The 17054-nt window shown below is 40.1% G+C and overlaps 1 protein-coding gene across 1 annotated transcript in view; it reads left to right on the forward strand.

Annotated features, from left to right (window-relative positions):
- PSMD1 (proteasome 26S subunit, non-ATPase 1) overlaps positions 1 to 17054 on the forward strand; it is a 102772-nt gene that overhangs the window by 16634 nt on the left and 69084 nt on the right. The window contains exons 7-16 of the mRNA XM_047773744.1: positions 2808 to 3034; positions 4809 to 4869; positions 5739 to 5867; positions 7928 to 8016; positions 8475 to 8553; positions 9023 to 9196; positions 10993 to 11104; positions 11940 to 12136; positions 13348 to 13443; positions 16047 to 16111. Of these exons, the coding sequence (XP_047629700.1) occupies positions 2808 to 3034; positions 4809 to 4869; positions 5739 to 5867; positions 7928 to 8016; positions 8475 to 8553; positions 9023 to 9196; positions 10993 to 11104; positions 11940 to 12136; positions 13348 to 13443; positions 16047 to 16111 (1229 nt within the window). The remainder of the gene's footprint in view (positions 1 to 2807; positions 3035 to 4808; positions 4870 to 5738; positions 5868 to 7927; positions 8017 to 8474; positions 8554 to 9022; positions 9197 to 10992; positions 11105 to 11939; positions 12137 to 13347; positions 13444 to 16046; positions 16112 to 17054) is intronic.

Raw genomic sequence — 17054 nt, forward strand, 5'->3', positions numbered from 1 at the left:
TTCCCTTTCCCTGGACCTTTTCCCAATTAAAAGATGAATAGATGTTTTTCCTACTCTACCTGTCACATGTGGGGAGCTACTCCCATTCTTTTCAGTGGCTAGATTGTGTTTTATTGACTGGAGGTGCCAAGCTTGTATTTTTTTTTTGTCTTTTGTCTTTTTTGTTGTTGTTGTCGCTATTTCTTGGGCCACTCCCGCGGCATATGGAGGTTCCCAGGCTAGGGGTTGAATCGGAGCTACACCTGCCAGCCTACACCAGAGCCACAGCAATGCAGGATCTGAGCCACATCTGCGACCTACATCACAGCTCATGGCAACACCAGATCCTTAACCCACTACTTGAGGCCAGGGAGCAAACCCACAACCTCATAGTTCCTAGTCAGATTCGTTTCCGCTGAGCCACGACAGGAACTCCTATTCCTGTCCTTTTAATTTTTTAAAAATTCGTTTTATATTTTTAAAATATATTTTTGAACAGATAATAATACATTCACATGACTCAAGATTTATAAAGAACCAAAGGATGGAGTTTCTGTTGTGGCTCAGAGAGTTAAGAACCCGACTAGTTTCCATGAGGATGTGGGTTCGATCCCTGGTCTTGCTCAGTGGGTTAAGGATCCTGTGTTGCTGTGGCTGTGGTGTAGACTGGCAGCTGCAGCTCCGATTCAACCCCGAGCCTGGGAACTTTCCATATGCTGCAGACATGGCCCTAAAAAAAAGAACCAAAGGTTGTATAGTAAGAAATCTTCTTCCCACTTCTTTCCACTGTCTCCACAGTTCCCCTCCTTGGAAGCAAACAGTATCAATTATATTTCTCCTTCAATTTAACATTTTTCCATGTTTTAACTCTTTATAGACTCTTGTTCCAACTCTTTCTTTTCTTTTTTTTTTTAAATAAATTTTACCGGAGTATGGTTGTCTTAGAAAGTTGTGTTTTACTTGTACAGCAAAGTAAATCCGTTATACATATACATATATCTGTTCCTTTTCGGATTCTTTTCTAAATATGTTTGTTTTTTCCCTTTTGGGCCATCCCGTGGCATATGGAGTTCCCAGGCCAGGGATCAGATCCAAGCTTCGGTTGAGACCTAAGCCGCAACTGCGGCAACACCAGATCCTTAACCCATTGTGCAGGGCTGGGGATTGAACCTGCGTCCCACTGCTCCCACAATGCTGCCAATCCCATTGCACCACAGCGGGAACTCACCCATACAGGTTATTACAGAGTATTGAGTAGATTACTCTTTGCTGTACAGTAGGTCCTTATTAACTATATGTTGTATATGTCAGTCCCAGGCCCCTAATTTATCCCTCCCATCAAACTTTCTTGATTCTGCAGTAGTCATTCAGTGGATGTACTTTGCCTTTCTTAACCAGGCGCCTGCTATTGCTCATTTATTTGTTTCCATTTTTTCCTATTCTTAATTTATAATAATTGTGGTTAATGTGTTCATTTGGGGTTTTGGGGTGGGGGGGTTAGGCCCGCACCTGTGGCATAAGGAAGTTCCCAAGCTAGGGGTTGAATCAGAGCTGCAGCTGCCGGCCACAGCCATAGCAATGCATCATCCAAGCTACATCTGTAGACTGTGCCACAGCTCGAGTCACTTCCAGATCCTTAACCCACTGAGTGAGGCCAGGGATCACACCCACGTCCTCATGGATACTAGTTGGGTTTGTAACCCACTGGACCACAATGGGAACTCCTAGTGTGTTCATTTTGAAATAGAATTATTTGCTGCTTAAGGGAAAAATAAAATTTAAATTGAATTATTAAAAGAAAAATTCTAAATTTATTGGGTGATTTTTGTTAAAACTTGTGGCAGATCAAAAGAGCAGTAAGAGAAATGCTTCAAAATGGTCATTTTAGTGCCCAGCCCAATATAATGTGTGTTAAATGAATGACTCTTACAATTTATGGTAAAGCAGAAGGAGCACTTGATAGAAATTTATGGATAAGATTTAAAGAAGCCCAGATTAAAGCAAAAACAAAAACCAAACAGGAGTTCCTGTCGTGGTGCAGCAGAAATGAGTCCAACTAGGAACCATGAGGTTGCAGGTTCGATCCCTGGCCTCGCTCAGTGGGTTAAGGATCTGGTGTTGCTGTGAGCTGTGGTGGAGGTCACAGACATGGCTCGGATCCCACATTACTATGGCTTTGGCGTAGGCCAGCATCTGTAGCTCCTATTCAACCCCTAGCCTGGGAACCTCCCTCCATATGCCGAGGGCGCAGCAAAAAAAAAAAAAATCCCAAGTTCATTCACCAATTGGGTTTTGAAGATTGCTAATTGCTAGGCACACTTTTTGGAGCTAAGAGTATGGAGTTCCTGTTGTGGCTCAGTGGTTAGTGAATCCGACTAGGAACCATGAGGTTGCGGGTTCAATCCCTGGCCTGGCTCACTGGGTTAAGAATCTGGCATTGCCGTGAGCTGTGGTGTAGGTCACAGATGCAGCTTGGATCCTGCGTTGCTGTGGCTGTGGTGTAGGCTGGCAGCTACCACTCCTATTAGACCCCTAGCCTGGGAACCTCCATATGCCATGGGTGCAGCCCTAGAAAAGGCAAGAAGATTTAAAAAAAAAAAAAAAAAAGGAAAGTCGCATGGGTTTTCTTATGGAAGGCAGTTGCCATTTCCAGAAAAACTTTGGTGCCCGGGTCAGAAATGGAATGCTAGACTAGATAGCATTCCATTTTGCCCTAGTTTGCTTATGCTTATATTTTAAGGTTTCCTATATTGTTGACTGTCACTCTCTAAGTATTTTGTAGACATAGTTTTCAATTATTATGTAATTGTTCTTTATCTGCATTTCAGTGCTTAATTTTCTTAGATGATCCTCAGGCCGTGAGTGATATCTTAGAAAAACTGGTAAAGGAAGACAACCTCCTGATGGCTTATCAAATTTGTTTTGATTTGTATGAAAGTGCTAGCCAGCAGTTTTTGTCATCTGTAATCCAGAATCTTCGAACTGTTGGCACTCCTATTGCTTCTGTGCCTGGATCTACAAATACGGGTACTGTTCCAGGATCAGAGAAAGACAGGTATAAGTATCTTTTTCTGCATCAACCTAATTGAACAATCTTTATTTCATTTTGGGAGTAGACAATATTATATGAATATAATATATTTATAGGCAACATAATCTAAGAATAAATTTTACCATTAGCTTTCAAAGATTGTAGTTTTATTAAGGCTGTTGCTCTCTTGGGCGCGCTCTGCTGGGCACATTAAGGAAAACATGGATGTTTTTGGAAAGAAATGGAGGTGGTTGTCTGATAATGAGGGCCTGCCAGACAGCAAGTGTGCTGTCTAATCAAGTAAATTAAAAATCTCAGTTAGGGTAAGTGGGATTTCAGTTTCCAATTGTTTGTTGCTAATACATAGAATTTCAGTTGACTTTTGTATATTAATGTTGACTCTCAACCTTGCTTAAATCACTTATTAGGTCTAGTAAAAAAATTTTCTAGATTCCTTTATAGAATTTTCTACATAGGAATCATACTACCTGTGAACAGAGACAATTTTACATCTTCCTTTCTAACTCATACCTTTTCCCTCCGTATTTTTCTGCATTGGTTAGGATTTTTGAACATCCTTGCTTTGCGCCTAATCATGGGGAAATAGCATTTAGTCTGTTTCTTTTTGATTTAAAGTTTTCTTTCCTCTTGCCTACTACTTTTATTATGTTGTGTTTATTTGCTTTCATATTCCTTCTGAGTTAATCTTCATTTCTGAAATGATTACTTTTCTTCTTTCCTTCCTAATTTTTTTCCTAGTTCTATTATTTCTGAGTTTTTCTACTTCTAATAAATAATGCTCCTTTATATGTTGTAAAATTTTCTTAATGTCTTTTACTTACTTTGATCCTTTTCTGGGGATTATCTTTACCAAAATTAGTTTTCCTGAATGTTTACAAAGGAGGCTTGTTTAGAATAGTTTTTAAAATTTCGTTGTTCTCTAGAACTTCCTCTTCTGTTGTGTTTGTGGAATAATAAAGAAAAATGGCACCGTATGTTCTGAGATCTCCTTGCTCTGTTCCCTTTCCCACTTTTATTTGGACCTTCTTTCCCTTTGTTTCTGTCTTCTTTTTTTTGCTCTTCAGGGCTGCACCTGGGGCACATGGAGGTGCCCAGGCTAGGGGTTGAATAGGAGCTACAGCTGCCGGCCTATGCCACAGCCACTGCAACGCCAGATCACCGACATGTCTGTGACCTACACCACAGCTCACGGCAACCTGGATCCTTAACCCACTGAGCAAGGCCAGGGATCGAACCTGCAACCTCATGGTTCCTAGTCGGATTCATTTCTGCCGCGCCACGACGGGATCTCCTGTTTCTGCCTTCTTAATTTGGATTCTCTACCCAGCATTTTCTCCTCAGTGTAGTGCTTTGTCCTAGCAAGGAATGTCGGCTAGTTAGTTTAAAAGTTTTGGGGCCCCAGCTGCTTCACTGTGAACCAGTCTTGTAGCTGGTGGTGGTATATCTTCACCTGACTGTGTTTGGGGAATCTGGGAGATAATTTGTCACTTGGGTTTGCTGTATTTGTTGTCCATACATCTTGCTAACCTAGATAGTTGTTTGTGTTTTTATGAATTTATTTGGTGGGAATGCAGTATTGGGCTGTCTTCATCTTATTTTACAACCTTTTCTGTTTCTTAACAGCAATTCCTAGGAAGTAATTAACTTTTTTTTCTTGCAAAATACTTAATTTGGATGTGATTCAGGTCTTCAATTTGACTTTAAAAAAAAAGGCACCTACACATGAAATTTAGAAAAGAATTATCACATTAGTAACTGCTGGTTCTCTTCCTCTTAGTGAATCAATGGAAACAGAAGAAAAGACAGGTAGTGTACTTGTAGGAAAGACACCAGAAGCGGTAAGTGTGCTTTTTGGACGTGAGGTTGTTTGCCATTTAAACATAAATTTCCACACTATGTTGTAAATTAATTAAAAGTGTTACTTGCTTTTATGGAGGTTTATTATTAAGTTTGATGCCAAGGTTATTTTATAAAAATGAGATTTTCTATAAAAAGTAAGATTTTAAAGATTGACCCCAGAAAGCACTTGGCCTAGAAGAAATCAAATCCTTAGATCCTTACCAGGGAATGAACTCTATCTAGAATAACTGAATTACCCGTCACAGGGTGAGGAAAAAAGTATGGCCTCTGACAAATGGCAACATATCATGGAGAAAGCAGTACAGTTGTCTTTATTTTTAATATTCGTAATGTATAGAAGAGTGGGGCCAGGATTAAAGCAGAGATCTGTTGGATGTAACGTTTCCTCTGTCGCAGATTCTGGGTTCTGTGTATCAGGTATATAATTTTCAGCACTTCTTCATCTGAATGGAGAGTCGTGTTGATGACTTGGTAGTTCATGAGATCATGTACATGTGTTGACTAAAGGTGCTTTTGATTTGGTCAACTTGGAGGAGGGAGTTTCTCACCTGAACTATAAGTTGATTTTGTATAAACTAGTTTTCCTTGCATATCATCAATGATTAGTTATTCTTTTACAGTTCTTTTTAATATTAAAATATTTTACATTGGAAGCAAGTTTTGAATGATGTGCTCTCTTCCGTCAAGCTGGTATCATATCTCAGTGATAATAATAACCCCTACTGTTAAAATAGGGGTTTTGTTGTATGTATGACTGTGAATTTCACTGATTTAGGAGCTGTTAAAATAAAGTTGGCTTAGTGGATTTTAGTAATATAATAACTTTCATTCTTATTTGTTTTGGCAGAGTCCGGAGCCCAAGGACCAGACTTTGAAAATGATTAAAATTTTAAGCGGTGAAATGGCTATTGAGCTACATCTGCAGTTTTTAATACGAAACAATAACACAGATCTCATGATTCTAAAAAACACAAAGGTAGGAAATTCATCTGTATTGGAGGCTTTTTTAATGGGTTTTTTTGTTGTTGTTCTTGAAGAATATAAGTGTTTGTGTGTGTGTGTGTGTGTGTGTATATATATATATATATATAAATTTTTTTTTTTTTTTTGCTTTTTTAGGGCTGCACCTATGGCATATGGAAGTTCCCAGGCTAGGGGTCCAATCGGAGCTACAGCTGCCAGCCTACACCACACCCACAGCAACATCAAATCTGAGCTGCATCTGCGACCTACGCCACAGCTCATGGCAACTCCAGATCCTTAACCCACTGAGCAAGGCCAGGGATTAAACCTACAACCTCATGGTTCTTAGTCAATTCATTTCTGCTGCACCATGATGGGAACTCCTATTTATTTCTTATTGAATAATTTGTTGAATTTTATTCCTCATCAAAGAAGTAAGTTTTTTTTTTAATCACAATGAGAGAAATACCTGATCTTATTGAAGAAGAAGGGGAATTAATATTGATTAAGCTCCTATTTATGTTATATGGAGCTTATATCTATTATGAATAGATAATCTATTCATCTGGTTCAAAAAATGTTACGAAAATGTTTGTATGTCATACGAAAAAATACATAGTATGAAAATTCCTCCTTTGCCTGTTAATTTACCCAGTATCCTTTCCCAAAATCATTTATTTTTTTTATAGTCATATACTGTTTCATTACTAAACAGTTATTTGATTGAAGCATATGTAATCATGCTTCTCCACTTTTACAGATGGCAAAAAGAATTACATAATTTGCATTTAAGACAATTTTTTAAAGCATATCTTTATACTGCAGTCTTATTAAAAATAAAATTAGGAGTTCCCATTGTGGCTCAGTGGAAATGAATCCTACTAGTATCCATGAGGATGCAGGTTTGATCCCTGGTCCTGTTCAGTGGGTTAAGGATCTGATGTTTCCGTGAGCTGTGGTGTAGGTTTCAGACTTGGATCGGATCTGGCATTGCTGTGGCTGTGGCATAGGCCAGCAGCTGTGGCTCTGATTTGACACCTAGCCTCGGAACTTCTATATGCCACAGGTTCAACCCTAAAAAGCAATAAAATAAAGTTAGAGGAGTTCCCTTTGTGGCTCAGTGGAAACAAACCCAACTGGGATCCATGAGGATGTAGGTTTGATTCCTGGCCTCGTTCAGTGGGTTAAGGATCAAATGTTGCTGTGAGCTGTGGTATATAGGTTGTAGACTTGATCAAGTTGCTGTGGCTGTGGTGTAGGCCGGCAGCTATAGCCTGGGAAACTCCATATGCTGCAGATTTGGCTCTAAAAAGAAAAAAAAAAAAGAAAAATTAAAGTTCTTGCTATGTGCAGTGGATTAAGGATCTGGTGTTGCTGCAGCTATGGCATAGCTTGCAGTTGCAGCTCACATTTGATCCCTGGCCTGGGAACTTCCATATGCTGCAGGTGGGGCCATTTTTTTTTTTTTTTTTTGGCTGCACCTGCAGCATATGGAGGTTCCCAGGCTAGGGGTCTTATTAGAACTATAGCTGCCAGTCTTTGGCCCAGCCACAGCAACACCAGATCTGAGCTGCATCTGCGACCTTACCACAGCTCACAGCAACGCTGGATCCTTAACCCACCAAGCGACCAAACCCACAACCTCATGGTTCCTAGTCAGATTCGTTTCTGCTGCACCACGACGGGAACTCCCCAAATTTTTTAAACATAAAAAATAAAATAAGTTACTTTGGTGATTACCAGAGATACAGTGCCAGAAGAGGTGCAGCATTGCTTCTCAGGTTACTCCACCATTTTGGAGACCTTGGCCAAGACACTGAAGAGAACTGCCAAAAAATAGAAAATCTACAGACCCCAAATTAAGACAACAATTAGAACTTTGTTTGACTTGCTTGTTTTTATAAACTAGCTATTTAAGCTTTATAAAGAGATATCCAAGATTCATATTTTAAGTATCAGTTCAGTTTATTCATGTTTTTGTCACAAAACCGGGGTTCTTACTGTATGTTCACATGCAAGCCTACATATGTATGAGTATTTTGCCAATGATAAAAAGCTGTATTTGTTTTTTAGGATGCAGTAAGGAATTCTGTATGTCACACAGCAACCGTTATAGCAAACTCTTTTATGCACTGTGGGACTACCAGTGACCAGTTTCTTAGGTAAATATGCTTGTAGGTTCCCATTTTGGCTTAAGAGTGTCTTTAACAGAGGCTCTGTTGAAATTGTTACATGGATGTGGGGAATTCCCTACCTGCTAGTCCTGAATTCTGAATTCTCTTTTTACCATTTTATATAATTTTAAATTATATATGCTTCCTTGTTTTGAGCTAAAATTAATTTTCCTTATTAGTTACCTTGAATGTAGGTTTTTGAACAAAATGTGTTAAGCTCAGAAATTTGATACAATGGTATTACATACAATGTATTAATAAAAAAAAGTCCTCAAAAATATTAAGAGCAACTTAGAAAGTACAATAGAATTATCAGTAACTTGAGATCCACAAAGTAAAATGATTTATAACAGCTTAAGGCAAAATTTTAATTCCTTTACTTTAGTGTTTTAAAAAGCTTTATGGAGAGCATTTCAATAGTATTGCTAAAATTTCTTTTCTTACAGAGATAACTTGGAATGGTTAGCCAGAGCCACTAACTGGGCAAAATTTACAGCCACAGCCAGTTTGGGTGTAATTCATAAGGTAATGTATACTGATCAGGGTGAGCAGACATCCAAACAGAAGCAATTTTTTTGGAGTAAAGTTTACTATAATTCATTGACAAGGACAATTTTGTTCAATTGGATTAGTCTTCTTACAGGAAGGATAAAGTAAATAAGAAATGTGTGTTTTTTATAAAAAGTGGAAATCTTTTTCCTTTGAAGACTCTAAACTATTTCTCAGAAGATGAATTGGAATAAGTTATTTGCCTAGTCTAAGATGAATTTGGGGAAATGTTGTAAAACACAGGGCCTGAAAATTGAAGCATTTGTTTTTAACCAAGATGTGCCTGGATCTCCTAAAAGCTGTCTTCTCATTCGAGTGGTAAAGTTGCTTAGGAGAGAGCCCCACTTCCTCTTCTCTGGAGAAAAGACAGTTATCATGGAAAATGTCATGCTTTTTTTCTCTCACTTACTCTTACTGACACCTTTGCGATGGCTCAAATTTACAGGGTCATGAGAAGGAAGCATTACAGTTAATGGCAACGTATCTTCCCAAGGACACCTCTCCAGGATCAGCCTATCAGGAAGGTGGAGGTCTCTATGCACTAGGTCTCATCCATGCCAATCATGGTGGGGATATAATTGACTATCTGCTTAACCAGCTCAAGAATGCGAGCAATGATGTAAGTCTTAGAATGAAAAACTAAATTCCCATTACTTAAGAGTCCAGGGAAACATTATATTTGCCAGTTGTTTTAGTGACTAGAAATTTTGTAGGATTCCCAAACCAGTACTGTTCTCATGGAATCTTTTCTTGTAAAGGTAATTTCCTTTCCTTCTTTATAAGCTAAAATTTTGCTTATCGGTCCTTTAAACCTTGTCTCTGACAAGCAAAATAAAGTACCAGATACTTATAAAATACAGGGTTGTACTCCCATACGCTAGTCTTGTAGTGTTATATAAGTGATCAGTGATTGTTTAGTCTAATTCTATTTTATAGGAAGCTAAAGCCCAAAGAAATTATATGTACTTGCTCAAGAATCAGAATTTTTGCTTGTTTGCTCTTTGATGAGTTTTTTTTCTTTTTTTATTTACAGCCTCGCTTGCGGCATAGGGAAGTTCCTGGGCTAGGGATCGAATGGATCCACAGCCACTGCAACACCAGATTTGAGCTGCAGCTTGTAGCAAGCTGGATCCTTAACCTGCTGAGTGAGGCCAGGGATTGAACCTGCATCCTTACCGACACTATATCAGGTTCTTGACCCACTGAGCCACAGTGGGAACACCTGATGATTTTTTTAAGTGTAATTGGTTTGAAAAAAACTTATTAAGCAGCCCTGTTCTTATTTTAAGGAACCTTGAAAGAGGATTTTAAACTTTAACTTTTATGTTAGTTTCTTTTAGAAGGCTGTTTAGAGAGTAGCTGAGTGAGCCAGAAAACTGTCCTATTTAGTGAAAAGATTGAGGCCAGTAGGATGGTCTCTCTAGGCTAATAAGCCCCCTATCCACAAATCCTATGTATGTATGTTTCACATATCTCTACCTCATTTCCACTGGTCTCAGGTAAAAATTTTCTTATCAGATAAAGTTTTTGGTTACCAGCAATAAAAACCTCTGCTGACCAACTTAAACAAGTTTATTGGAAGTAGCTTGCATAGGAAAAGCTGATGAACCAGCTCACAGAGATTAAGAGTCAGGGCAGTTCTAGGGATCTAGATAATAGGAACTAATGGGGTCATCTCTTCAGGGCTCTTCTGTCAGAATGAATGAACTTCAGTCATTCCACTTAAGAAAGCTTAAAATTCCAGAGGAGCGTCTGATCGGCCTGTCAAGTTACAGGCGTACACTTTGGCTAGGGGAAGGTGGGAGCTTTGCTTTGAATCTTACCAAGACTCTGACCAGTGGGAGGACTATTCCCCAAGCAGGATTGGGGTGCTCTCGCCAATAAAAGGATACTGTTATTCAAAAATAACAGATCTTCACAAAAATATTCTTCAAATAAAGACTAAGTTTCGCTTTTGACACCATTTTCTCCCACTTTCTTCATCACCATGTTCCATTAAATACCTTTTTCTCTCTGTCTTCAGTCTCCTTCTGTGCTGCCTCCCTGAGTCCATAAGCCTATCAGGTCTCACCTATCCTAAAAGAATCTTTCCTCGCCACTTGATTCTCCCTTTTTAATCATTGTCATCTTTTTCCTCCTCTTCTGATGTAAACTTATTGGAAGAGAACTGTATTGTCTCTCTACATTTTCTTTTCTTTCATTTACTTCTTAACTCAGTGTTATTTTGCATCAGCAAACAGCATTCTTTTGAAACTGAAATTGATAAGGTTACCCCTGGCCCTCTGTGTCCTCTGATCATACTCACTAGACCAGCTGCTCTGCATGCTTAATGTCAAGATATATTTTGGAGTTAGAGTGAGACCTTGGATTTTAAGTACAGTATACCAAATCAGTGGAGCCCTGCTTTTTCCCTAGATCGTTCGACATGGTGGCAGTCTGGGCCTTGGTTTGGCAGCCATGGGGACCGCACGCCAGGATGTGTATGATTTGCTGAAGACAAACCTTTATCAGGATGATGCTGTCACAGGTAGGTGATTCCTTCCGAGGATGACAAATTCTGGGTTTAGTTAATGTAACTGATACTTGTTTTCTACCTATATTTCGTGGCCTCTTAAAAAACTAATGGATTTCTCTACTTGTACAGGGTATGGCTTTTGCCTCATTTGTCAGACAACTCTTATGAAAATATGTTTTATGTTGGAGTTCCCGTCGTGGCGCAGTGGTTAACGAATCCGACTAGGAACCATGAGGTTGCGGGTTCGGTCCCTGCCCTTGCTCAGTGGATTAACGATCTGGCGTTGCCATGAGCTGTGGTATAGGTTGCAGACGCGGCTCGGATCCTGCGTTGCTGTGGCTCTGGCATAGGCCAATGGCTACAGCTCCGATTGGACCCCTAGCCTGGGAACCTCCATATGCCGTGGGAGTGGCCCAAAGAAATAGCAAAAAAAGACCAAAAAAAATGTTTTATGATATATAGGTTTTTAAAAATGGCATATCTTGAGTGCCTGTATAACTGACTTTTGCAAATAGAAATTAATTAGAGTGATCTACTTGTATTATGGGGCTATCTACGCTGCTCGATGATAATATAGAAAAAAATGTTGCCATGGTGTCTTTGGAAATCACTATAGGGTTTGATGGTGTATCTTAGCAAGATTTGAAAGGAAGAGAACTTTAAATAGTTATGGATGTGCTTCCATATACGATATCCCCCTTAATATCTGATGGCTTGAAAAAATGCTGTCAGAAGCTGATGGTTGTTTTGATAGTTGATGCTTATAGTTGCCACTTCCAGTAGGGTATGTTTTATTTACTTCACATATGTAACTCTTATTCTGTACTGTCTTGCTTTTACTCACTAGGGGAAGCAGCTGGCCTGGCCCTAGGTTTGGTCATGTTGGGCTCTAAAAATGCCCAGGCTATTGAGGACATGGTCGGCTATGCACAGGAAACTCAACATGAGAAGATTCTACGTGGTCTTGCAGTTGGCATTGCATTAGTGATGTACGGGAGGATGGAAGAGGCTGATGCTCTCATTGAGTCGCTCTGCCGTGATAAGGTGAGATGACATGTTATTCATCCTTTTCTCCCTGCTCCCTCACCCTCCAGTTAACCTGAAACACTTAACCTTTATTGGAAATTATCTCTGTTCCCATGAGGAGCACCTAGCTACATTTGTTGATTAAAAACTTCTCAAAAGATATATAAAACCTAACATAATGTAGGAGAGAAAGACACTGATTAGGAGAAGTAAGCAGGGCTAATTTGAGAATTTTAAATTGAATCAAGACTTAAGGAGTTCCCATTGTGGCTAGGTGGGTTAAGAACCCAACATAGAGTCCATGAAGATGCAGATTTGATCCCTGACTGCGATTAGTGGGTTAAGCATCCGGCATTGCAGCAAGCTGAGACATAGGTCGCAGATGCAGCTCAGATCCGGTGTTGCTGTGGCTGTGGCATAGACATGCAGCTATAGCTGTGATTCCACACCTAGCCTGGGAACTTCCTTATGCCTCAAGTGCGGCTGTAAAAACAAACAAAAAAGACTTCAGTGATTTTCAAATAAGTAGATTCAGAAAAGTTCTTTAGAAATATATATAAGTTGATTTCTTTTAGAAATACTGTTTTTGGAATGACTTTATAATCAGTAAGATATAAAGTTTTTCATCAAAAAACAGTGCCAATCTCTGTACGTTGTTTGTGTGAGGTTTTTTTTCCCATTGCCTTTTGTTTTGCTTTGTTTTTACACTGGTATTGTGTATGGTAGATAGTCAGTGGTAAGCAGTGCTGTGCTCTGTAACCTGATAGAAACATCCACTGCTGTAGGTTATTGATAAAACTACTAAAAATTTTGCTCAACTGTCAGACTCTATATCTCTTCCACTCAAGGCTCAGTGCCCAAGAATTAAATGATAAGGAAAAAGCAAGTTAAAATGTAGAATGAGAAGGAAGCTTTGTTGTTTGTTTGACGAACGGAAGTTGAGTATCATAGGGAGTGAGTGTTGGAATTGGGCTTGAGTTTATACTTCCTAAAAAGTGTGAGGCAGCATAGGCATATTGCACAGAATATTGGGAATTAAAAGCAGCTAAATTCCTCTTCTATTAGTTTTTTATTTCCCCATTCGTTTAGAAAACTACCAACCACAAAATGGTGTTCTTTGAGTTCATCATTTCCTACCCAAAGCTAGCTGCCCTGGTGGATGCAACTAAGCCTATAGGAGTTACTATTTGAAGTGATTAAGTTGATGATGGTGCTGAATTATTTCTTAGGATCCAATTCTTCGACGATCTGGAATGTATACCGTAGCCATGGCTTACTGTGGCTCAGGTAACAACAAGGCTATTCGACGCCTGCTGCATGTCGCTGTAAGTACTCTGGCTTCTCTTGAATAGAGATGGAAGGGAACGTTTGCAGATTGTCGCTAGAGGTCTTGATGACTACAGCATCCATAGCACAAGACCACTACCTCAGGTTCAGATTCTCACTCCCTGGACACAGTCAGCCATACCCTAGCGCCGGACTCATTTAGCTTTTCAGGAGAATATAGGACAGGGTAACAGTGTGTATGGAAGTCCTGTAAGTCATTCAGGTGCAACTTCTAAAGCCCTGTTCCAAGGGACACCCTCATTTGTAAGGGAGGAGACCGTGTGAATGTTTGCAGCCACGCCAGGGTAGGGAAATCTAGTGAACAATGGGATTGACTTTTTTTGTAGCCTGTGAGGTTAGCTTCCAGGTATCCCTAAGGGAAGTGCTCTATTACAGGAGACACACTGAATAGAAAAGCCAATGCCCATGTTTTCCACAGGCTTTTCCATTCATAGTTACCCAATCTAGATAGTTTTTAACAGTAAATAACGGTGGACATTCCATATGTCTTAACTCAGTAGATTTCTACCATCTTGGTGCTGGGAGAAAGTAAACCCAAGGTCATCTTCCCATAAAGAAAGGATTTAGAACTATAATTATTTCTTTCTTCCTAGAGATAATCACACCACACGGTATTTATTAGTAATTTATCATCAGTGCAGCATTTAGTATGTTCTAAATGTTTGTGTTTTGCTTGAGTTCAGAATATATGTTTTTGAAAACAACAGTGAAGGAATGGTTAGATTTTCAGTGTGGCCCATGAAAACTGTGGTGCAGTTGAAATAGTCTTTTTTTTTTTTTGTCTTTTTAGGGCCACGCCTGAGGCATATGGAGATTCCCAGGCTAGGGTCTAATCGGAGCTACAGCCACCAGCCACAGCCATAGCCATACCAGATCCTGGCTGAGTCTGTGACCCACATACACCACAGCTCATGGCAACACCAGATCCTTAACCCACTGAGCAAGGCCAGGGATCAAACCTGAAACCTCATGGATACTAGTCTGATTAGTTTCTTCTGAACCACGATGGGAACTCTTGAAACAGTCTTTAGAAATACCACTGAATCTTAAATTTCTGCAAGCTTTGAAGACTTTTAAGCCTTCAAATGAATTTTTCTAGATTGGGGAAAGATGTTCTTTTTTATTTTTTTATTTGTTTATTTTTTTTCTTTATAGGGCTTCACTTGCAGCATATGGGGTCAAATCAGAGCTATAGCTGCTGGCCTACGCCACAGCAACACGGAAGCGAGCTGAGTCTGTGACCTACACCACAGCTCACGGCAATGCCACATCCTTAACCTGCTGAGCTAAGCCAGGCATCCCGCCTGCATCCTCATAAATACTAGTCGGGTTTGTTACCGCTGCACCACAGCAGGAATCCCAGGGAAAGACATTCTCTAGAGGAATACAGTAGTTCTCCTTTATCCACAGGGGCGTACATTCCAAGACACTCAGTGGATCCCTGAAACCGTGGGTAATTCTGAAACATATTCTGTGGTTTTTCTCATACACGCCTGCAAAAAAGTTTAATTTATAAATTAGGCACAGTAAGAGAATATCTTAAATTGCCAGTGTCACTACTCCTATACTTTGGGGGCATTATTAAGTAAAATAAAGGTTATTTGAATATAAGCATTGCAATACCACATCAGTCTGATAACTGAAGGCTACTAAGTGACTAGTAGGTAGATGTTTGGATATGCTGAACAAAGGGATGATTTACATCCCAGGCAGGATAGAGTGGGATGGCATGAGATTTTATCATGATACTCTGCATAACATAAAATTTAAGTCTTAATGGATTCTGGAGTTCTGGTCGTGGGTCAGTGGAAATGAATCTGGCTAGCATTCATGAGGACATGGGTTTGATCCCTGGTCTCGCTCAGTGGGTTAAGGATCCAGCATTACCATGACCTGTGATGTAGGTTACAGACATGGCTCACATCTGGCTGTGCCTGTAGTGTAGACCAGTGGCTACAGCTCTGATTAGGCCCCTAGCCTGGGAACCTCCATATGCCTTGGGAGCAGGCCTAAAAAGACAAAAGAAAAAAAAAATCTTATGACTTTTTTATTTCTGGAATATTCCATTTAATAAATACTGGATCATAGTTGACTATGGGGTAACTGAAACTGCTGAAAGTGAAACTGTGGATAAGGAGGGCCCTACTGGGAGTTTCCCTCATGGCTCAGTGGTTAACGAATCCAACTAGGAACCATGAGGTTGCGGGTTCGATCCCTGGCCCTGCTCAGTGGGTTAAGGATCTGGCATTGCCGTGAGCTGTGGTGAGCTGTGGTGTAGGTCTCAGACACGGCTCGGATCCCAAGTTGCTGTGGCTCTGGTGTAGGCCGGCAGCTACAGCTCCGGTTAGACCCCTAGCCTGGGAACCTCCATATGCCGTGGGAGCAGCCCTAGAAAAGGCGAAAAGACCAAAAAAAAAAAAAGGAAGGCCCTACTGTAACGTAGTAGTGAGATCTAATTTACATCTGAATGATGTGGGCCTCTCCTATCAGTTTCCTCTGGTGATAGAATATGCATAATGTAATGGCTGTATTGATAGAAAGCCCGTGGTATAACACAGTCATCCTCTGAATTTTCCCCTAGGTAAGTGACGTTAACGATGATGTCAGGAGAGCAGCAGTAGAATCACTTGGGTTCATTCTCTTCAGGTAATCACTTCTAACTTCTGATTCTATTTATATTCCATTTCTGTTTGTAGTCAGTAATTAAACAGAAACTAAATATGTGAAGAATATATCTGGGTTCAGAGTGAAGAGCATTTAAAAATAAAGCTAGTACCGTTCATCTAAAAAAGAAGCCAGTTAAGTTTTGAGAGTCTGAGGAGCTGTTTGAGTTGTTCTCCTCTTGCCATGTATGTTGATGATTCATATGCGGTGCTGTCTTTCACACAGGCTTGTAGAGTTCTTGAAACTCTTTAATGAGAGTACGAGGTAATAGCTTTTGTTTAAATGCAAGAGAGTGAAAGTTTTGCAGATTTGGAGACACACTTGATATTACAGTGTACATGTGAGTTAGAGGATACCCTGTGAGACCAGTCTGCCAGGATTTAATCATGGCTCTGCCACTTACAGCAGAGTGGCTTTGGGCTTGTCAGTCTCTTTGAATCTCAGATTGCTCTCTGTAAAATGGGTATAATAATAGTACCTAAGAGTGTTTTTTTGACAGGCGAATTAATATATCTAAAGCCCTTAGAACAGTATCTGGCACTACTAAGTGTTATTTAAGAGTGTGTGAGCAGTGGCAGTTGTTACAGTTGGTGGTGCTGATGCGGTAATACTTCTTTTTTTTTTTTTGTCTTTTTGTTGTTGTTGTTGTTGTCATTGTTGTTGTTGTTGTTGTTGCTATTTCTTGGGCCGCTCCCGCGGCATATGGAGTTTCCCAGGCTAGGGGTTGAATCGGAGCTGTAGCCACCAGCCTACGCCAGAGCCACAGCAACGTGGGATCCGAGCCGCGTCTGCAACCTACACCACAGCTCATGGCAACGCCGGATCGTTGAGCCACTGAGCAAGGCCAGGGATCGAACCTGCATCCTCATGGATACTAGTCAGGTTGGTTACCACTGAGCCATGACGGGAACTCCAGTAGGTTTCT

This window comes from Phacochoerus africanus, chromosome 3 (genome assembly GCF_016906955.1).
Source record: "Phacochoerus africanus isolate WHEZ1 chromosome 3, ROS_Pafr_v1, whole genome shotgun sequence".
NCBI lineage: Eukaryota > Metazoa > Chordata > Mammalia > Artiodactyla > Suidae > Phacochoerus > Phacochoerus africanus.